Source organism: Coenobita brevimanus, chromosome 103, assembly GCF_032717465.1.
Source record: "Coenobita brevimanus isolate Jiangsu-jjx chromosome 103, ASM3271746v2, whole genome shotgun sequence".
Lineage (NCBI taxonomy): Eukaryota > Metazoa > Arthropoda > Malacostraca > Decapoda > Coenobitidae > Coenobita > Coenobita brevimanus.
The window spans coordinates 1119047-1141725 of record NC_137056.1 but is presented as its reverse complement, the minus strand read 5'-3'; the positions used below and the strand labels follow the sequence as shown (position 1 = coordinate 1141725).

The 22679-nt window shown below is 39.8% G+C and overlaps 2 protein-coding genes across 7 annotated transcripts; one reads left to right on the top strand and one right to left on the bottom strand.

Annotated features, from left to right (window-relative positions):
- The first annotated feature begins 379 nt into the window (after positions 1–379).
- LOC145415755 (uncharacterized) lies at positions 380–10591 on the top strand. Its single transcript, XM_080284992.1, has 7 exons — positions 380–1035; positions 2495–2592; positions 3432–3572; positions 4333–4483; positions 7160–7268; positions 8538–8677; positions 10491–10591. Exons 1-6 carry the CDS (start codon positions 390–392, stop codon positions 8584–8586), a joined length of 1194 nt encoding a protein of 397 aa, XP_080141118.1. The 5' UTR covers positions 380–389; the 3' UTR covers positions 8587–8677; positions 10491–10591.
- LOC145415756 (B-cell receptor-associated protein 31) lies at positions 8906–22530 on the bottom strand. Of its 6 annotated transcripts, XR_013900116.1 has the most exons (7): positions 22392–22500; positions 18254–18363; positions 16736–16836; positions 16239–16395; positions 15654–15844; positions 10394–14562; positions 8906–10275 (listed from the first exon to the last, which is right to left on the bottom strand). XR_013900116.1 is itself a non-coding variant. In XM_080284994.1 (6 exons), exons 2-6 carry the CDS (start codon positions 18343–18345, stop codon positions 14411–14413), a joined length of 693 nt encoding a protein of 230 aa, XP_080141120.1. In that variant the 5' UTR covers positions 18346–18363; positions 22488–22530; the 3' UTR covers positions 8906–14410. The 6 variants fall into 6 exon arrangements, 5 of the variants coding, with proteins under 5 accessions (XP_080141120.1, XP_080141122.1, XP_080141119.1 ...); XM_080284994.1 differs by having other exon boundaries at positions 8906–14562; positions 22488–22530; XM_080284996.1 differs by having other exon boundaries at positions 8906–14562; positions 18254–18358; positions 22488–22508.
- Between the last annotated feature and the right edge of the window lie 149 nt (positions 22531–22679).

Below are 22679 nucleotides of genomic sequence, written 5' to 3'. Positions count from 1 at the left end.
AGTGTGGGAATACGGCATTGGCAAGTTGTAGTGTGTTGGAAGGTGTATCAGGGCCTGAGGGAGATGTTGCAGAGAGTGTGATGTTGGAGAGTACTGTCATCAGGGAGAGTTTGCTGGTGCAGGGTGGCAAAATGGAAGACTTGGTGGAGGGTGTGGAGATAGAAGATGGAGAAATGGAGAGGAAAAAGACAGAAAATGAAGAAATGGTGGACATTGTGAAGAAAGACAGTGTGATGGTTGACAGTAAAGTGATAGAGGTTTTAGAAATGGATGTTACACCAGTGAATTCAAATAACACGCCTGTAAAAATGAATACCAGTACATCCGTGACTTCAAATTATATGTCTGTAGAAATGGATAATATGCCAGTAAAAACAGACAGTACACAAATGACTTCCAATGTGATGCCTGTAAAATGTGTGGTAATTGAGGGGAAAAGCAGTCACACTAATACATGTACAATAGAAGAGATAAACCCAGTTGAGCTTAGGAATATTAAGTCAAGGGATTCAATACTGGCTAAGAACTGTACAAATAATATACATAAAAATCAAACTGCTAAAAATTGTAAAGCAAAAAGAGTTGAGATCTGTGTGGATAAAGAGTTGAGTCATAAGTTATTACCAAAAAAACATCCATTTGGAATGCACAGTGATATGGACAAGGGTGAAACATCAGAGTCAGCCACAGTTGCACTGGTTACTGAAAATACCTTCCATAATGTTGAAAATATTAATCATGGTCAGAGTCAGAATTTATCAGTCATGGAGTTAAAGGATAAGGATATAGCTCATAATGCAAATGTGGTAAGAGAGAATGGAGAATTACTTGAAGAACCAGCTCCAATTCGCAACGATATCAGAGTAATTAACCAGCCCTGTGGAGATCCTAGTCGTGAAATGGGCCTGAGTGAGCTGAATACTGAAGGGATAATTGTGATCAGCTGCAGTGATGAGGTTGATGCAGGTGATGATGTCACTGTGGCACCTGACATCACTGGTGACCTCATTCAGGATACTCAGGTGTCAAGGCAGGGTGAGTCTGTGGCTATGTTGGGTTGTATTCTTGTTGGCTTAGAAGTCTCCCTGTAGTTCTTTTACCTTGACCCAAATTTTTGTCCTTTTTACAGCTTATTTCACCCAACTCAGGGGCAAAATAAAATAGCTAACACTGTGGGTCGACATCCTCACATAGCTCTTTTTTGCAACCAGCATCATAGTCTATTGTTGACATTCATGTGTTCAAGATGGAGGGAGGACAGTTTTAGGCCAGACTAGAGTAAAATGGGTGTAGCATCTTCATTGTTAGTTTACTTTTACGTATGGCACATTCGTACTTTTTTTTACGAGCAAGCAGTGATTGTTCTCAGTTAAGTTTGGAAATGAGTGGCCTGCCCTGACCTGACTGTCATGCTAAGCAGAAGTTAATAACTTTACTGCTATGTGAAGTAGGGTTGAAATTCTTTCTGCATATGATCCATTCATTCAGTAAATTTTGTTATCAACTAGAAATTCACCCAGAGGCATAGGAACCCTTTGGAATCTCGAGTTTTGTGAGGGAGTGTTCGTCTGTAATTGATGAACACCTCGGTTACAGAATCAGATTTTAAAAAATTTTCTGTTGTAGCATTGTTTTTTTGGCATCAGCTCTAGCAATTAAACATTGGAGATTCTGCCTATAATTTTATATCAGAGGGAAATTGTGATAACATTGCACTCACTCATTCGTCATGCACTCACAAAGGCACTTTGCTGGTACTGTTTATGCAAACTGTGCTGATAGTAAGATTAGAAGCAACCTAGAAGAATATGAAAGATATTGTTCATTTGTACCATAATGTGGAAAGCAAATCAACAAGGAAAGGTCCTTTAGAGTCTTATAAATGCAAAAAAATAGGGTCCTTGCTGCTTTTCATGCTGACATGCTGTTGTAGTTGTTCTGTACAATAGCATATTTTTGTTTTTTTTGACTGCTAGGTACAGTACATAATATCTGTATGACATCATTCATTCCTCATTATAACATGATTCAGTGACTGTTTTCAAGCCAGGCTGCCTCATCAGTGACAAAGGAATACAAAGGAAAGGGTAGAGTAGCCAGATTAATCTGTTGAAAAACAGCATGATTTCTGTAGGGTAGGATATGAGTACCGTAGGACATGTGTTTTATTTGAATAAGAATAGGATAATGATGTAACATAACAATAAGTCCTGCAGTGAATTGTCACTGGCTGATGATGTTGGAAGAACCACTTCCATCATTGTTCTCTGCTGTGCTTAAAAGAGGTGAGAAAACTGTGCTTTAGTTCTCTCCACTTCATATAACAAGAGGGAGGATCATCCTGTTTTGTAGGGATAAATATGGTGTAGCTACAATGATGGTGAGGTGTTTATGCCCAGCCTTCCATAGGGGAGAAGGCTGATGTACAAACATGGTAAAGCTATGGTGGTGATGATGGTGGTAAAAACTTGCTTTTGTGCCTTACCTTATACAGAGGTGGTAACCAACACACATGCGACCAGAAAGGACGACCCTGCCCTGAGGAGGCGGAGGAAAGCCTGTCAGGTGTGTGGACTGGTCTTCTCAAACCTGGTGAGTCAACCTGGACTGCTGTACTTCTTCATGACCAAAGTAATAGAAAATGTTGCAGGTATTGCAAAAATCAAGTGTCTTCCTGGTTTGTATATGAATTGTTGAGGAATTTTAGTATTATAATATTGTAGAGAGTTACTGTGTTCTATCATGTGCTCTTAGATGGTAATTACTGGCTTATAACTAACCAGTAGTATAACATAACTTTGATCTCTCATGCCATAACCAGTTAGCTTGTTCAGAACCAGATTGTTAGATGTTTGAAAAAAAGTTTTAATGGTTGAGTGAGGCATTGTTTTATTAACAGTTCCAGTGATAGATGTAAAATTACGAAATGGAGTAGTCATTTTTCGTTTTAATTTCTAGACCACAGGCTCATGTACTACAAAGTACTTGAGGATAAGAAGGGTTTGTGGCTGAGGCAAGTGCACTTTATAAGTTTAGTAGCAAGTGTATGTAGTGATGGTAACTGCCAGTCTCTTATATGTACAGTACTGTATTACTTTATGAGAGGTCTCATCAAAATCCCAGTAATATCATCTGGGGGTAACAAGAAAATATATAAAAGACATGACAGTACTGAAGGGAGTGATTGCTTTTACTCTTTTTCTTTTCACTCGTTGTACTGGAGAGGGACATTTTCGTGCAGTGGCACCAATATAACTGAGCATCTTACATACTGTCCAGTTAGGGAAGCATCCCTCATCTCCCTCCTTGTCCCCCAAAAACAAGGCTGTAGACTGCAGGAAGAGGGCAACATTAACCTGCAGTTCACCAGGTTCACATTCTGATGACCTGAACTCACAACAGCAACAACAGCAGCATTCCATTCACTTCAGTGTGAGGTGGAGAGCCACGAGAGGAGCGCACATGGGGTGAGCGTTTCATGCAGTCAGTGCCACGCGACCTTCACTTCCCGGCATGCCCTTCGCACACACATGCTCAGGAAACATGCACATGGACCAGGATTTAGTTGCCAGGTGAGCTGGTGTTGAAGGGAGAAAAAGAGAGATAAGGGATGTAAAAGATTGAGGAAGAGGTAAGGAAGAGCAAAAAGAAGGGTGCATAAGGTAATGGAGGGCTAAGAGAAAGTGAAGGATCCTTTTCGTTTGTCTAGATCATACCAATCTCAGTTATTAGTGGGAAATTGGACTAGGCTGGTAGTGATGATGTCAGGAATGTGCTACAGTGTTTTTTAACCTAATTCTGAATGCAATTCTTGCTTGTTATTGATGGAAATTTGGGTTGAGATAATGATAAGGATGGTGAATTATGATGATGTTAATCATTCATTCATTCATTAATTCATCATCCAATCCTGTATTACCCCATAAGGAGCGTAGAAGCCCGGGGCTAGGCAAGTTGGTCTTGACATTTAAGAAGAGAGTGACCAGCCTCACTCATCCGTAAGGGCATTACATGCACAATAAACCCCAACCACCCCTTGGATATAAACCTGCACCGGCTCAATCCGATGGGAGTTCCATAATTGCCCGCTAAACCACGAGGCTCCATAATTTGATCATATGGTTACCACCTAGTGTAGTAAATGGTTTCCTGGTGTACAGGAAACCATTTGGCTTGTTACTCAGTTTAGAGTCACCTGTAGACAGAAGGAGGCGGAAAGAATGAAGGAAAGAAAGAAGAGGAAGGAAGAGAGGAAAGGGCAGGAACCAGAGAGCAGCACTACTTCGAGTGAGATTATGTTAATAATAATCGTAATGTTGTTATCGTCATCAGGAGTGTGGTAAGGTGTTTCGTAGCCGTGGTAACCTATGGTCACATGGGCTAACCCACCTACGGCGTGACCAGCGAAGGTTCCCATGCCTGCACTGCCCCCACAGGTTCACCACACGACACAAACTCTCCGTCCACCTTCAGACCCATGACAGTCAGCATCACATATTTTTTTATTTTCATTGGTTTAACAAGGGGGAGATTTTTGCTCTGTTGCTCCTTATTTACTGTAGCTCAGTGGCAGAGTGAGATAATACTGTGGCTCGGCAGCCTTTACATATCACTTCTCAAAATTTGACTAGCATGATATTCTTCTGATGTTGCTACAGCCAACTGTTCAGAAAGGAGTGATGACAAATTATGCCTAGTTCAAGTGAACAGAGCATATTGTAAAGCACATACAGGCAGTCATCATTTTAATCTCATCACTTTAACTTGGCCAAAAATTGCCATCCCTCCATTCTGAATGCTGAGCAGAGACAGTAGATTAACATTAGAATATAGTGCAAGCAACAAAGAAGTGTTACGTAAAAGATGAAGTTATTCTGGAAAGAGGTGCGGAAATGTAGAAGTGACAGTGGAGAGGTGAAAGTGTGAAGGATGTAAGTGGTAGATTATTAACCCAGGGGAATGAAGTAAGGACCAGATGGAAAAAATATTTTGAAAGCCTGATGAATGGGAATAGAGAGAGCAGAGCCGCTGTAAACATGATTGGTTTTGGGGGTGTGCAGAGAAGGAATGCAGTGCCAGGAAACGTTACACTCGCACAGGTGAAGAATGCTGTTAAGTGGCTGAAAAATGGGAGAGCAGCTGGGGCTGGTGAGGTGTATGCAGAGATGATTAAGTGTGGTGGAGAGAGCGGAATGAAGTGCTTGTTGGAGATATGTAAGAAGGCATGGATGAGTGAAACTGTGCCAGCAGAGTGGAGAAAGGCTGTGATTGTATCCCTGTACAAAAATAAAGGTAAGTGGAGTGAGTGCAAGAATTATTGTGGCATAAATTTATTGAGTGTGGAAGAATTATTATGGAGAAAGTAAGAGAGATATCAGAAGTCCTAGCAAGTGATGAACAGGATGGCTTTAGGAGTGGCCGAGGATGTGTGGATCAAATTTTTACAGTAAGACAGATAGTGGAGAAGGCTTGCGAGAAGGACTATCAGGTGTTTATGGCATTCATGGATCTGGAAGAAGCATACAACAAAGTAGACAGAGAAGGATTGTGGAAGGTTTTGTGCATGTACGGTGTAGATGGTAAGCTGCTAGGTGCCATCAAGAGTTTTTATGATGGTAGTGAAGCATGTGTAAGGGTAAATGGGCATCTAAGTGAATGGTTCACAATCAGTGTGCGCGTGCGACAAGGTTGTGTGATGTCCCCATGGTTGTTCAATATACAGGTATATGTGGATGGGGTGATGAGAGAAGTAAAAACACGAGTAATGGAGAGAGAGATGGCGTTGGTAATGAATGGTGATGGATGGAATATCTCAGATTTGTTGTATGCCGATGATGCAGTACTACTTTCAAATACCGGACAAGAACTTGGTAAACTAGTGCAGAGTTTTGCTGATGTCAGTGAGCATTGTGCCTTGAGAGTAAATGAAGAAAAGAGTAAAGTGATGGTTATTGAGAGAGAAGGTGACTTTCAGAGCGATGTTAAAGTGAATGGAGAGAGACTGGAATTGGTGAGAGTTCGAATACTATTCCTGGGTACAGTGATAGAAAAGAGAGGGAAATGTGCAAAAGAAATGGAAAGTAGAGTGACACAAGGAAGGAAAGTAGCTGGTGCAATGAAGGCATTGATAAGAAACAGAGGCTTGAGTGTTGTGGCTGCACTAGGCTTACATGAAGGAGTGTTAGTGCCAACTTTAACTTACGGATGTGAGACTATGGTGTGGCATGAAAATGAAAAGTCAAGAGTAAGAACAGTGGAGATGGGACTGCTGAGGAATGTATGTGGAGTAGAGTGGATAGGATACGAAATAATGTGATTCGTGAAAGATGTGGAGTGAGGAAGTCTGTGGACACCTGAATTGAAGAGAGTGTACTGAGATGGTATGGTCGTGTGGAGAGAATGGATAAATAGTGATGAAAAAGGTATATCTGAGCAAATTTGAAGGAAGGAGGAGGTGAGGTAGGTCAAGGAAAAGGTGGAGTGATGTGGTGAATGAATGTGTGTGGAAGAGAGGTCTGGAAATCGGTGAGGCTAGGGGATTGACAAGAGATTGAGCTGGCTGGATGAACATTGTGAGGAGAAGTGCATGATCAGAAATTTGGCACCTGTTTCTAACATGACAGCATCCTGAGCGATTCTGTCAGATACATTTATGCAAGGCTACAGAATGTGGTTGAATGTTTTTGGCATTTCAGACCTAGGATTCCGGGAACTTGAATGGTTAGTGAATGGAAGCGTGGCCTATTGAATTGGGCAAATTTGGGCTGTTTGGACATTGCTGCTCCTCACCTTGCCCTAAGGTGGGAAAGGAGGTCTGGATGATGATGATGATGATGGTGGTGTAAATGTTAAAAACAGTGGTGGTGGTAGTGATGATTATATTGTTATGACTTTTCATTACACCCCAGCCCTTTGTAAATGTAAGAAATTGTATTGAGATGATAATGTTGGGGAAATAAGGTACCGGTACCGTATATATTTTGTGGCCATTCTGTAAAATCTTCCAACCCTTTGAAAATGTCAGAAGTTGTCTTGAGATGTCAGTGATGGTGATGTATTTTGCTGTAGCCATTCTCTGAGATCTCCCAACCCATTATAAATATCGTAAAGTTTTTTAACACGATACTGATGGTGGTATGCATTATATTGACCCCTACAGAGCAGAAACAGTACCAGTGTGGCGAGTGTGACAAGAGCTTCGTGTATCGCGCCCTGCTGCTGCGTCACCTCAAGAAGCACCTCCCACACCCTCACACACCACTACTTGGGTCAGTAACCCCCCCCCCCTTTTTTTTTTTTTTACCATAAGTTAGGGAAAGTTCAGTTTGCCTACTGTAGCAGATTTGTTTGCACATGGCAGAACTGGGCCACTTCTATGGCTTAATAATTAGTCATAGTGGCATTGAAATATGAGAAACCTTTATTGTGAAGTGAGAATGAGTCTCCATGTTTAGTGAAATTGACCTTCAGTCTGACTACACGTGGCCTTCACCTGAGCTGATGGATCTTTTTGATGTTAGTATGAATATGCTGTACACATCACATGCCACCACTCAAGCATTAATATGTACCCTGTCTGTTAGTATCTAGTAAGGATATCATATTCTAAACTTATGTTATGATGATAATGGAAATATTTTTATGAAGTGTATGTGAAGGAAGATGGAAGAGCAGTGAAGGTCACATCCTCAGACTGGTCCCTGCAACAGTCAGGATCGAAACCCATAACCCCACAGTTCACAGTCCAGTTTATCCACTCCACCTTAATTGTCTAAATCCAGTTCCCACAAAGGTGAATGAAAGATAGCACAAAATATCAGTTAATGTCATGTTGTCTTATCATACTCTCAAGTGGAACCACCTTAATGACCTCACCAGATCACTCAGCCTTGACAACACTGATTAACCCATTCAGTTTAGTGACATCTTTTACATGTTTAATACATCTTTTTCTGGGTGATTATATATATATATATATATATATATATATATATATAAATGTGTTTGTGTGTGTGTGTGTAGAGAGAGAGAGAGAGAGAGAATTTTATTGACACATTACCTGTAAGATCCTTTTCAGAATTGAAGAAAATCATCATATAGCAGCAGCAGTAAAAATTAATAACACCTCTCCAGATTGAAGGGGTTAAGCAATCACTTTTAGCTTATTTTCCAGTATAACAAAACCATTGAAGTCATATCAGTGTGATGCCACCCAGCCCATGTAATACACTTATCTTTCCATTTATTTGTTCACTGCAACTTGTAATAGTTACATAAAACAGTTTGAAGCATTCTGTTGGTTATCTGAACAGTACTATAAGCCATTTACACATAATATATCCAGACTGGCCTCACTTACTTGTACACGAGGAATATTTTATTTTACATTTTAGCATACTCAAGTGTGACACAGGTACTTCTATACTGCTGTTGTGTACCTCAGTGAGAATTAATAAAGTATTCAGCTTTTATATATGTTGTCTTGATTTTCTAGCAAAGATATGGAGCATTACAGTATATATTGTATCTTTTGACAGAGAGGATAGCAGTGTGTATGTAGTGATGGAAGAGAAGACACAATCATGATAAAGCAACACTTACCATAAATGATGGCTGCTTATCTTATCAGCACCACCAAAGTAATCAAGAAACTGGCTCAGAGAAAGTGGGAGGTGAGGTAACATGTACTGTTCTTGAAAATGACACCTTACCTGTTCATATGTTTGAAATACCTTTTTTATAGCTTTTGTGTGTGTGTATGTGTATAAATGTGTAGGTGTTTGAAATGAGAATTATGTACCACATCAAGTGCTAATGTCCTTAGTGGCATGTTTGTGCTTATATGCATGCATTCAAGCAGTTACATTGCAGTTGGGAGGATGGGAAAAGAATCAAAAGCGTAACATTAATCACCCATAGATCCTTTTATTATCAAACATTCCCACAGAAAACTTAAAGCTAAAGTTATCCATACATAAGCTAGAGGATTACTGATGCCAGAAACAAGAAAATGGGACAAACTCGTAAGTACAGGAGGTAAACAGTGAATGATGCAGTGATAATAAAGGAGGCTTGATTGGTAAAAGGTTAGTGGTAGTACAGGTTGCCCCCAAAGCTGGTTTACTTTTTTTTTTTTTCAGCCAAAATGTTTATTAAAGTTAGAATGTGCTGATTTGATTATTGTTGTTAGATGTGAAAGAGCACCTTTGTATTGATATTCACAGTGTTAATTAGTTTGTGTACATAACTGATCAAGACAGTTATTTAATAAAACCATGGGTCAGATAACTTTGGGGACATCGTGTACTGAATGCTATTACAGAACATTGATCAATACAGGGTTACAAAAAGAAGAAAGGATTGAAAGTAGCAATGGTCACAATGTTTGGCTGAAATGTTAACCTCCTTCAGTGTTTTTTTTTTTTTTAATGGCTACCTCCAGATGGTTTTATTCAGTTTTGTGATTCTCTGTTAGAGCAAAGGGGGTAATGAAAGCATTATCTGACCCCACCAGTTCCAAAAGTCATTCCTAAACTGAATAAAAATGTCTGGCTCTAGCAAGAGTAAACTCAAAAATATTTCATCAGATTGAAGGGGTTAATAGAGTATGAGGTATGTTGAGATTGTCACATATATTTATAATTACAAATTCTGATATGATATACAGTAAGGACTTTTGTCTGTTATCAGTTAATTCATATTCATTGTAATGGTCAGTGAGAAGCATTTGCATTAATACCACAATTGATTTCTTTCCCCCCACTAATTTGCATTACTGGTACATATTTCCATTTCCAGTTGTTTAAAATTTACCTAAGACTATTTTGTTTGGAATATTTATCACATGTAAATACCAACTACTATTGTTACTGTCATACCTTTGGGCCACATTCTCAGTGGCATAGGAGGCTTCATAGAACCTGTTCCTCACCAGTGAATGTGCCCAAATACATCTTGATATTCTCTCATATTTATATTTTAGTTCTGACATTAAATCAGTGACATGTAATAGGATGCTAAGGTACAGTAACAAAAACAGCTGAGGAACATGCACTGTGAAATATTGAAAGCCACCTGGATATGACCATTGTGTAAATTATATAAGTTTCTCCTGCAGGTGTGGTGTCAGAAGGTCAGCACAGGAAGTATCATAGCATTTTTTCCTTCCGTTTTTTTTTCTCCCACCCCTAATGGTATATCAATATTCGGTCATAAACAAGGTGTCCACAGAGCCTTGGTGATTTTACACAAATTTATTGCATAAAGTCAGCCTTACTTATGAGATGCAGAGTTTTCATGTGAAAGAGTACCTTGTTATGTTTTGTTGTAGCCTCTTTCATATGGGGGGGGGGAGGAAGCATCATATGCCAAAATGTTTAGACATATTGTAAACCCAGCAGTACACTGTGGACATCTTAACTTTTCATGTAAACTGTCAGTAAAAAGACATTACATAAATGTGCCTTTTGCAAAATATATCACAGGAGGAGGTGCTAGAAACTCTCCTGAACCCATGAAAATATGGCCATGGGAGTGATGACTTTGGGGTGAAGGCGAGGCTGGCTGGAAGAAGCTGACCACACACATATATTCAGGGTTCTCAGTCTTCAGTGCTGATTTTTTTTTTTTTTTTTTTTTTTCCCAATATGATTTCATTATTTAATTTTTGCTACTGCCAACTGATTTTCTCCTGCTCAGGGAAGACTTATAGTGAAAGGGTTAGAACAGCAGTCTTCATTTACTTTGAAGTAGTACACAGATGGGTAGATGGAAATTGATATATAGATGGATTTATTGAGGTACAGAGACTGTATGCATTTGAATGTGATAAGAGACAAAGTATACAATATTCAGCTTAGTGATGGGTTAGTAGTGGTCTCCATATCTTCTTTACAAGAGGCTTATCATGTTGCAGTAGCACACATAAAATATCACATCATTGTACAGATAACTAACTCTGTCATGATGGCACAACACCTTGTCTTCATACAATTATGGTAATACTGAAAATGTAGCCAGTATCTAAAATTGTTCAGCAGAGTACAATTGTAGTTTTGATATTTAACCTGGTGATTTAATTTTAATGGTTTGTTCATGCAATCTCCAATCTGTTTTACATAGATTTTGAGAAAATTTCTGAACTGGAGAAGTTAGATATAGACTTCATTTATCCCTTCACAAGATGTCTCGTAAAAGCTGAATAAAATCTGGAAGTACAGTATCAAGAATTAAGCAATAAAACACATCATCAGAGTGAAGGGATCAGTGGTAAATAAAGTATTTCTCATGAGAGTACAAAGCAAAGGCTGTTATACACATTTATATTGAGAAGCAAGTACAGTAAACATGTTTGTTTACTATACTATATACAATAATATATATATATATATATATTATGATGCATATTGTTGTAGATGAAACTATTTTATGTTTTACAGTATACAAGCTCTTCATCTTTTCCTTTATAGTCTAAAATACTTAGTAATCTCTTGGATAAATGACAGATGAAACAATGTGAGAATCTTTCACTTTTCAGAACTGCTTCATAGAGGATAAAGTACATCATCATGGCAGCTACGAATACAGCTTCATCACTACACGATACAAGTGAAAGACATTCTTTCTAAAGTGTACGCATGAAGTGTGTCAATTATATATGAACAGAGGATGAATAAATTGTTATCCTTACTCCCAGATGAAAGTTCCCTCTAAATAGTATGATGCGGTTGCCTTTAAGTACTAAATACAACCTGTGCAAGTGCCAAGTATTAACAGAGTACAGTGGCAATCAAGAAGTATCAGAAGAGAGACCCACTGTAATTGATCATGGTCATCATGCTAACCCCTTGAAATACTGTATATATGGGGTGAGTAGGATCCAGTTAAGGGACACTTAAAAGTAAAACCATCATTGTAATGTCATGTGAAGTGACATATATCTCATCAGGAAAATAAAGGAAGTCCAACTCTTCACTTACATATAAATGGGTTGGGTAGGATTCCAAGAACAGGGAAGCATAAAAGTTGAACCATGACCACTGTCAAGAGAATGGCATAACTACCTCCAGGAAATTGAATTAAATAATGGATTCCTCGTGCCAGATATAAATCTCTTCAGGAAACTCAACAGTAACTCTCTTCATCATCCTCACCCGGCTCCTTACTAAAGTATAAATGGGTTGGGTAGGATCCAAAATTTGAAGGCATAAAAGTAGGAGAACCATCATCATTTTCAACTGAAACAGTAAAAAACTCATGAAGAAACAGGCAAAGAAATTCACTTCAAACCTGTCAGTTAGCCAGTACTGTACATCCTCCGGACTACACACTACGTAGGACTGGATTCTACAACCACCAGGTATAAACCCACATTCTTGTAAGGATTATGTCACTAACAATCCTTCATGAAGCACAGTGGTATACAAGCAAAGAGCACATTAGGTTTAGAGCTGTGTTCTAAATGGCATTGGACGCTTCATGCCACTTCATTCTTAGCGACTTACTGTGCCAGTTACGCCATAATTTTCTCTTGAATGTTACTTGTATCTTTCCAGATTAACATAGTTTGCACCAGTAATATTCAAGAGGGCATTGAGGCATAATATGGAAAATAAATTGCCAAGAAAAGGTGTTACAGAATCTTCACCACCAATTAAAATACAGTACTGTATGACCTTTTTGTTCAGTCATCCTTGGCATACTGTTCTCCGCAATGCCTATTACAGCTGAGGTGCGCAGAGCTGGAATGACAAATATCTGGCCATGTGATGTTCAGATAATACAGTTTAAAAATTTTGCATTACATGTTTCTCTTTCTCTGCCCAGATAGTGAGGGAAAAATTTTATTAATCAGTGCTTTTAAATGCCCAAATATAAGGGAAAAAACTAATCACAGTGTAAGACTGGAAATCCTGTAGTTAGCTTCAGAGATCATCATCCTAACCCTACGTCCCACAAAAATTTTCACTTGTGAAAAACTTTGCAGGACTAGCTCAAAGGCGATTATTGGTTGATTCATTACTCTAGCTCTGCATATCTCAACACTTCAGTTTTTCTAACACCTCAATAGTAACATCTGCAACTGGTGCTGTAGCTTGCTCATCAGTTGAAAATTAATGGGTATATTGCTGATTATGCATAACGTTTATAAGGTATTCATCATCATCATCTGGACCTCCTTTCCCTCCCTAGGGCTGAGTAAGGAGTATAAATGTCTAGACAGTATTGCTTAATGAAAATGCACAGACCTTCCTCAGTATTTAATATCCACCACAAATGAAATCAGAAACACAGTAGCTTTACATCTGACAGAATTTTTGGTTTCAAACATGCATGAGCCTCCAGTGATGCTGTAAGATATTAAGCTTTGGTAATATCAGTAATTAGCAGTTTCTATAACAGCACATACAGCTGCCACATTAAATATTTATTCCTCACCATTTGAAGCATTAAAAACATGCAGTCATATGCTTAAGATTCAAATTATGAATGGGAAGGCAAGTCCCCCTACTTGATGCAATTATGGAATGACTGGTTATTTGACATAATTAGCCTGCATCCCACTTTATAGAGAATGCATGGCAGTGATAGAGAAGAGCCATATATGCTCAGTCTACATCATGAGCTTCAGAAACTACTGTTCAAACATTGGGGCTTGCATCTCCTTCATTATTTAAATTTTAAGCATATGGCTAATTTGGCCATACATAGTATTCTAAAGTACTGCAACTTGACAAAAATATACAAACGATACAGATGTGTGACTGGGAATATACAGTGTGAGGCTACAAGACATCTGCTTTGGGCACTGTGGCTTCCGATGTAATACCATAGCTTTCAAGGATATGGTTTACTTTGACAATACATGAACTCAAGGTAAGAGGGTGGGGAGATTCATTCCATAGTTAACTCCTTTAGTAGTTAATCCTTCTTTTGAGCATTCCTTTCCTTTAGTATCTACTTTTTCCCACCACACTTCTTTTTCTTTGATGATTGGTATCTTAATATTACCACTATTGTACCTATGCACTCCTTTAATTCTCTCTCCCTCTAAACACCTCAATATATACATTTCATTCTCCTGCTTCCATCGTTAACTTCTCTTGTACACACAGCAATTTTTGTTTCCACAATTGTAGATTTCAAAAGCTAATTCAAATCTTACATATCACGTACATGTAACCATCACTTTTCATCATCGTCTATATATATTATATATATATCCCCCCCATACTAAATCCTCAATACACTTTTCTCACTCACCCATCTTTTTGTTATTCCACTTAATCTTCCTCTCCCCCTCCTCCCTCATTTCTCCATCCTCTCATTTCCCTTCTTCCCCATCTCAAATTCTCAGCCATTCTCTCCCCTCCCTCACCCATTTCCCCATTATTCCACTTCATCCTTCCTTTCAGTCATCCTTCTTGCTGCATTCCTCTCCCTCCTGCTTCTTGACCTTGTCCTGGAGGCCTGAGTGTTCCTCCAGCAGACGGTCATACTCCCGGCTCACAGCCTCAGCCTGCTTCAGGGCCGCATCACGCTCCGCCTCCAGTCGACGCTTCTCTGAGGACACAAAGGTGAATGTCAGTCCAGTTTTTGTTCAAGCATGACTTAGGATCAGTTCAGGGAGTTTCCATTAAGTCAGGGATCTGTTCCAAAACATTACAATTTTTTTTTTCCACAAGGACCAGTACAGGCAGCCATCAGTGAAGTCAGGGATCACAGCTAACTTTCTTGATAAGAATCAGTCCAGACACTCTCCATTATGTCAAGGATTTGTTCTATAGTCATAACTTTTTCCATTAGGATTAGTAAAAGCAGTTTCCATTATCCATCAGGGATCCATTCTACACTATTACAACTTTCTCCATAAGGCAGTCCTCAATACAAGTCGGAGATTAACTGTAAAATGTCAGAACTTGCTCCATACAACTGGTGTTATGGAATGGGGGAAACTGGTAGAAATGAAGTTTACTTGATGGTAAAATGGATGTCCAAAAGGGTACTGTTAAAGAATGACTTACTGTGAACAAATACTAGACAGACATATGGAGGGATTGGTGGGTGGAAGAAAAAAAATGATGCAGTATATCTGGGATAAGCAAGGAAATGGAATGGCCAACTGATGTATATACTAACAGTCTTGTACCCTGAAAATGATTCTGCCACAATCATTCCCCATCAAGAGGGTTTCCTAGTGAAACTGGCATTTGATGACGAATTTAACTACTGCAGATTTGAATTAAGTGAAGAAATGCAGCAACTGTTTTCCTTACTTCAAACTTTGTATCAGCATGTACAACTGTTTTCGCATAACTGGGAATGTGAAGGGGGAGACAAGCCCCTTCTAACACCAATACTTCACTGGTGAATGTCTTATGTAACATGGAATACAGGTCTACACACACATCCTGAAAGATGTAAATACTGTATAAGTTAGAATTCAGGAGTTCTGCAATCTCATCTTGAATATAGGCATTAGTCACCTTCCCTATTATGCATGTCCACTGGGATGGAGAGGTATATGACTGAGAAGGTGCAGGCTGGAGTAAAGGCAGCCTGATAGTGGAGTACAGGGTGACATGCAGGCAATCTGCCTGTGGCCAGCCTCTCAAGAATTAAGGTATCTGGCTATTGATTCCTGACTGACTAACCTTCCTTGAGCTCCTTGATCTCATTGGACACATTGGCCTCCTTTTGCTTGTGCTCCTCCTGGCCTTCTTCGCCCTGCTTCATCAGCTGGGCTGCAGTCTCCGTGGCTGACTTGGCCTGCTTGATGGCCGCCTCACCCTCAGCCAATGACACCGCCAGCCGAGATATCAGTGTCGTCAACCGTTGCAGCACACTATTGATAACATGGCAATTAGTTATGAGACACTAAGACACACATCAATCATTATACGGTAACCCGAACTCCTATATGGAGACCCCTGGGATAAGGGAAAGTGTGACAAAATGGCTCAAGACTGCAACACACACAGCTGCCATCAAGTGGAAGCTTATAATTCCTAGTAAGGACAATGTCGCTAAATGAAGACACAACTGTTACTGAAGGTTCCAGAAGCAATAAAAGAAGGCTTATGAGAATATAAAATACAAATCACCATCTTCATCACATTATACTAAGTTTACTTCCAACTAAAACATGAATGGGCAGTGAGGATCCACGAGTACAAAAAGGAAACAGGAAAGCAGAACAGGATAAAATTCTGTACACAGCAATATATGTGTAAACTTACACCCAGAGGAAGAGTGAGAATCCTGAGATGTAGAAGTTGCGTTGTGCCCTGAACAGCCTCATCTGTGCCTGCATCTCAGCATCCAGGTGGTGACCGTGTTCCCCTCGGGTCTGCTCGGCCAACTCAGCACCGTACTTGCGCATCTCACGGATGGCATCTGCAGTGGGGGATCAAGGTTAATGGTTGTTGTTGGTATTATGATCCCAAGCCCAACTGTGAGACCCTGAAGTGCAAGCTGAAGCTACCCCTTTCCTGCAGTCCACCATTTTCCAAGCCACTTAGAATAATGATCTTTAGAGTACATCTCTTAACAGGGACCAGTGACTAAAATGCCTTAGCTTTAAACTGAGTTGCTTAAGTTACAGTGAAAATCTGTCCGATTACTCAGTACTCCTCTAGGCTGTATGTTTAATCTGATAAAGCCCCCATGATCACCTGTATCACAAAGGATCTTCAGTTTCACCACCTGTATTAACAAAAAGCAAATTTCTACTAACCAAATAAGAAGAGACCCAGAAGGCCAAGGAACATCTTGAAATACAGGTCTGACATGTTGCCAATACTGCGCAGGAACCGGGACTTGAAGATTGAGTGCCATCTGGGGAAAAGTGGCAATGCTATATGCTGGATAAAGCAGTGTACATACAAAGCATTATGTCATGCTTAATGAATTTTCCCTCTGAGTTTGGCCATGTTACAGTTAATGTTTTCTATGGACTGGAAGCTCAACCAACTGCTGTACAGTATTCCTAAGCTGAGAGAGGCTTGGCATGTGTCAGGAAGGAAAGTGATGGACAAGCACTGAGGATGAAGCAGAAACAGTGGAATAATAACTGAACTTTTGTCCTCTATTGACATGCTTAGTGTACATCTACTTTGAGATGACTGGTGTGTGTGTGTGTGTGTGTGCACGCGCTTGCGTGCGTGCATGTGCACACAAACGTGCAGGTATGATAGAGAGAGAGAGAGAGAGATTAGCTACTGTACTTACATGTTGAGTTTACCTCTGTAGTGGGATACGTATGAGGCTGACAGTACAGTAAATATTTTTCATAACTGAGTGAGTGCATGTATACAATACAGTACTTCTGTTAACTACGAGTGACAGAGTGAGTGCTTATAGCTATTAACCCGTTCTGTGCCGTGTCCATATATATACAGACAAACCTATACTGGCACAAAATGCCAAGTCTGTATACAGTATATACAGATGCGGTTTTGTGCACATTTGTGCAAAGTATTTGAGTCTGAGTCTGCCCTAGTTTACCTAGTACTGGAACCAGAAAAAAATGTTAGCAGTGATGTAAAGTGTGCCACCACCACAAGACAGCCTCAGAACAAGAAAAAGGACACAAGGTATGAATGCAAAGACTGCGGTGTGGGCTTGTATATGGAACCCTGCTTCACAGAGTACCATACATTAAAAAATTATTGAACAGAAGCGTGTGTGTGTGTGTAATGAAAATAAAATAAGTAAATGGAAACAAATAGAAGTAAATCATGAAATCAAGTAATTTAAGGAAAATAATGTACGAAATGTGTGATTTACCATAACTAATGTGCTGTGAGCATCATGAGCGTGAAAATATGCAAAATTAGCACGGAACCCCAACTTCACATAACAGTTCCGACTGTGGCCACATTACGTGCACCAGGTGGCGCTTCCATACTACAAGTACTCCATGCATCCATCCACTTCACATCCAAATGGACTATCTATCCACATCAGCCGCTGACAGAATCTGAAAGTAGCCATCTGATGCAAATCTGGGCGTGCTAGAAAAAACGAAAACAGCCGAGGTGAGCACTTTTACTATCACTAGGCTTATTTTTACCACTTTTTAGGTCTATTAAAAAAAAAAAAAAAAACACTGGGGAGGGTCACTCAGCCTCCCACACCCTTGGCACTGGGAGGCCCAAAAGCTGAGAAAAGCCCCAGCACAGAATGGGTTGACTACGAATGACAATGTTTATAACTACTGTACCTGCATTCCCTCAGTACATGTTTGACATACCTCTTCGGTGAGATGAATGGTATGAGGAGTAAGATGGTGGCAGCCAACTCCAGGTACATCACACCTGCGATTAATGTCCACTGGATACTCATCTTGGCTTGATTTCTGTTCTAGGGGCAGAAAACAACATATAATTAACCTTTAAAGTTTTTAATTTTCTATCTTCATCCCTGACTTGTAATGAGGATTGCCAGTACTACTTCCAGTTCTTCAGATTTGTCTGTCATGGGCCTGGTGGGGACCTCTTCCATAACTACCCTTAGCTACTTGGCTGTTATCTGCTTTATCAGTATGCCAGTACTGTACTTTATCATACAGTACAATAACAATAGCCTAAATCAATGGTTCTTAACCTTTTTTGAGTCATGGACCCCTTCGAGAATCTGGTGAACGCTATGAACCCCTTCCCTACAAAAATGCATATAAGCACAAACACAGCATTTTGCATGCAATGAATATACATTATTTTATTAAAAACTACCTCATGCAGTGTATCAGAAAGTATAAAACAGTTTTTACAAAGAATTATATTTCTCACTCTTTTTCATGGAAAAACTAATGGCCACTCGAAAAAATGAAATACATCCAACTTGAGCAAATTAAACAAAACAAAACTTTAAGTCTGCTCAAAAGTTCATTTCAGTGAGAGAGTTGTTGTTGCTGTTTGGCTTGAATAAGATGAAACTGTGGAGTGGCCTTTGACAAGGCAACATGCATGTCATCGTTGACATCCAGTTGATTTCGACTTTTCATTTTGATAGAAACAAGCGCTGAAATCCCTAACTCACAAAGGTATGTAGTTGCAAACGTAATCAGTGCACCCATAGCTCACACTGCCAGATGAGGGTACGCTTGTGTCATCGAACACCAGAATTCTTCAAGACTGATTTTTTTTTTTTTTTTAAGTTAATGATGCCAAACGGCATCATGCAATCTTGCTAAATTGTTCTCAATTATTCTGGCCTTCACGGACCCCCTGCATCCCATCCATGGACCCCAGGTTAAGAACCCATGGCCTAAATGGTAGTCTGCCTTACATCTTTTGCATTATTTTTATTACCGTATTACCATAATTATTATTTTATATTTTGGGTGGGAAGGGATGAATGAAGTGTGAATACTGTACCTGAGGCCAGTTCCACTAAACATACTGTTTGATAGTTCTAAGTTCTCACTATTTATGTGTTTTCCTTTATTTCTGGATACTACCTCACCCATCTCAGGTGGGGCATCTTGGATGATGATAAGGAAATGATTCCAGAGATTGTTCTTTGCTGTATGAAAGTATATGATTTCAAAGTTTAAGAAGAAATATATCACTTTATAAAGATGTATTTTACTGGGGGAAAAAAAAAAAAAAAAAAGGGATCCGGAACATTATTACTGGTAGCTAGTTACTGAGCTCTGCTGGTACCTGCATCTTTTCCCTGCCATTATGATAGTTTGTCTTGCAGCCAGAGTCAGATAACACTGATCCAGGGCATGCTGATATGTAGCCTACTTTATCAAAAAGTTGACATGGGGAGAGGGAGGGGGTATTGTAGAATCCCAAGAAGTACCATACTGAACCTGGAAGCACCAATGCCAGAATGTTATTTAGCTGTAATTGTGTAACTAAAGGCCATTTTTATTTTTATTGATAATATGTGATGAATGTTAATACAGTACTTTATAGCTCCTTATGAACCTCCAGGTACTGACAATATGTAGATAACTGAAGGTAATCACTCATGTCAGTGGTGGCAGTATAAACTCAAGTGATTCTCAGTACTGATGAACTGATTTTCACATGAAATTTTAGAGCCAATCCAATACACTGTAAATACTTCCAATGATCTATAGCAGCCTGCCTGCATATCAGTTATACCAGTGGCTACTCAACAATTTGATAAGTAACATGAGACCACAGGGCTTCATCTTAGTGAGTAGTTGCAACACACAATGCCCCTACTCTAGTGATTTTCTGCATGCATTATTGTAGAGCCAATTTGTTTGCGGCTACTCGTTACACAATTACAGAAGGCACCTGGTGGCAGATGGACAGACAGACAGCTGTAAACTTTTATAATTGATTATCCCCTTCTGCTGTGAAAGTATCAAACATTTTAACCTAATGAAATTTTTAACATTTTCTTAGTCAACCACACAGTTCAAGGATAAAGTCTATTATGTATGGCTGATAGCTATGAAATCACAAGCACAGCTCAGGCCATAGCAGATCAAGGCCACCTGAATAAAATATAATTAATGGCTGCATTTATTTCCAGAGGACTGGAAATCACGTATAATTGTTCCTTTATACAAAGGAAAAGGGGAGAAAGAAGCATGTGGTAACCATAGGGGTATTTGCCTTCTTAGTGCGACTGGTTAAATATATGGTAGAATACTCATTGATAAGGTTAGGCATATGACAGAGGAGCTAGTTGAAGAAGAACAAGGGGGATTTAGGAAAGGAAAAGGGTGTGTAGATCAGATATTTGTTCTAAGATGTTTAGTGGAGAAGTACGGTATCTGGAGAAGGGAAAGAAAGTGTATGCTGCCTTCATGGACTTGGAGAAAGCTTATGACAGAATAGATAGGCAAGGTATGTGGAAGGTATTAAGAATATATGGAGTGGAGGGGAAATTGTTGAATGCTGTGAAGAGTACGTATGAAGGAGCTAGGGCTACGGTGCAAGTGGATGGTGAGCTGAGTGAGTTCTTTGATCTCAATGTGGGAGAGAAACAGGGTTGTGTGATGTCTCCATGGCTGTTTAATATATACATGGATGAGGTTGTAAAGGAGGTGCAAGGTAGAGCAGTGGATGTGGGGGTGGCTCTAATGAATGAGGGTGAGATTTGGAAGATTCCGGTGTTTCTGTTTGCTGATGATACAGTATTGTTGAGTGAAGATGAATGGGAGTTGCAAGGTTTCGTGAATGAATTTGGGACAGTGTGTAGGAGGAGGATGCTGAAAGTTAATGTAAACAAAAGTAAAGTTATGGTGTTTGAGAGGAATGAAATCACAGAATGTACAGTGAGGTTGGATGGTGAGGATATGGAGAATGTGAGTGCATTCAAGTACTTTGGTGGTGATGAGTAAGGATGGAACTTTGGGGGATGAAGTGCGTGAAAGGGTACAGCAGGGAAGGAAGGTTGTTGGTTCACTGAAAGCAGTGACGAAAAATAGGGAGGTGAGTATGGAAGTTAAGAAGTCACTGCATGATAGTATTGTGATCCCTATCCTGATGTATGGAAGCTAGGTGTGGACCTTGCAAGAGGGGAACAAGTCAAGAGTGTTAGCAGTGGAAATGAGTTACCTGAGAGGAGCATGTGGAGTGACATGAAGGGGCAGGTTGACAAATGATGAAGTGAAGGAACGTTGTGGGGTGGATGTGAATGTGGCTGAGAAGATTAGGAGAAATACCGTACACTGAGGTGGTTTGGACATGTGGAGAGAATGGAGAATGAAAGACTGACTAAGTGGGTGTATGTAGGTGAGGTGGAGGGAGGGAGAGGGAGGGGTAGACTGAGGATGAGGTAGAGGGGTGGAGCTGAGAGGTATATGAGGGAGGGGGGGGTGAGTTGGGGGGAGGGTAGTCAAATGGTGGGTGACAACAACTTGGAGGCATTTTGTCTGTGGCCACCCTTTGCAGGATTAGGGAATCGGGCTATAGATATTGATAGATTTTTTTGATGAGTGGATTTGGCAGTGCTTTTATTTATCATTAATTATCTATAGCCAGACGCCATAAACTCGTAAGGGGTGGCCTTTTGAATTTGAGTTTGGTGATATACGGGGAAGGGCACTAACCCTCCGCCATACTCTTGTTGACAGGTTGGGAACGTGAACGGGTTGGCTATATGGTTACCACCACCCGTTGGCTATATAGTTACCACCCAGCGTTAGAAATGATAAAACAGCGCAGATACAACTAATTCATCAACTCACACAAATGGCTCTTGACGGAGATCACGAGGCATAGCAACAATACTCATATCTAGGACGCAGAGAAAAAAAAAAAAAAAAGGTAAAAACCGAGTTATCTGAAAGTGACTGACTTCCTCACGTCTCAAAAATTCGTACAATACTTTACAATCTGCAGTTCTATCTCTGCCATCATTAGCTCCATAACCTCCTGACGCTTTATCCTCCTTACCTGAAGCTCCCGGCAGCTGTGACAGAGAGCACGGATGGATTATACAGAGAGATAACAAAAGCCTCAGAATGCTGACACTGACTCAGACCCACTCACTTGGCTGCGTTCAGGCGTAGTGCTGACGAGTCTTTTTCCTGGCCGCCGCGTTCTATTTCTGATACTAAATTCAGAAGAAGCTACTTAGCGGTGTTTATTGATTGAATTGGGTTATGATAATATGATAGGTTAATAGTTTGTAAGTTAATTGACCAAATACCTTATAATGATTACAACTGATCAGTGTGTAAT

What these genes read in the sequence shown, in the direction of transcription:
- LOC145415756 (XM_080284994.1), bottom strand. Translation starts at nt 18,345, where the DNA reads ATGAGTATCCAGTGGACATTAATCGCAGGTGTGATGTACCTGGAGTTG. An exon ending in CCATTCATCTCACCGAAGAG is followed by an intron (nt 16,837 to 18,253) that starts GTATGTCAAACA and finishes ACTTTTCCCCAG; the next exon opens with ATGGCACTCAATCTTCAAGT. An exon ending in TCTGGGTCTCTTCTTATTTG is followed by an intron (nt 16,396 to 16,735) that starts GTTAGTAGAAAT and finishes CCCCCACTGCAG; the next exon opens with ATGCCATCCGTGAGATGCGC.
- LOC145415755 (XM_080284992.1), top strand. Translation starts at nt 390, where the DNA reads ATGACTTCCAATGTGATGCCTGTAAAATGTGTGGTAATTGAGGGGAAA. An exon ending in GACTGGTCTTCTCAAACCTG is followed by an intron (nt 2,593 to 3,431) that starts GTGAGTCAACCT and finishes CATTCACTTCAG; the next exon opens with TGTGAGGTGGAGAGCCACGA. An exon ending in CCTCACACACCACTACTTGG is followed by an intron (nt 7,269 to 8,537) that starts GTCAGTAACCCC and finishes ATCTTTTGACAG; the next exon opens with AGAGGATAGCAGTGTGTATG.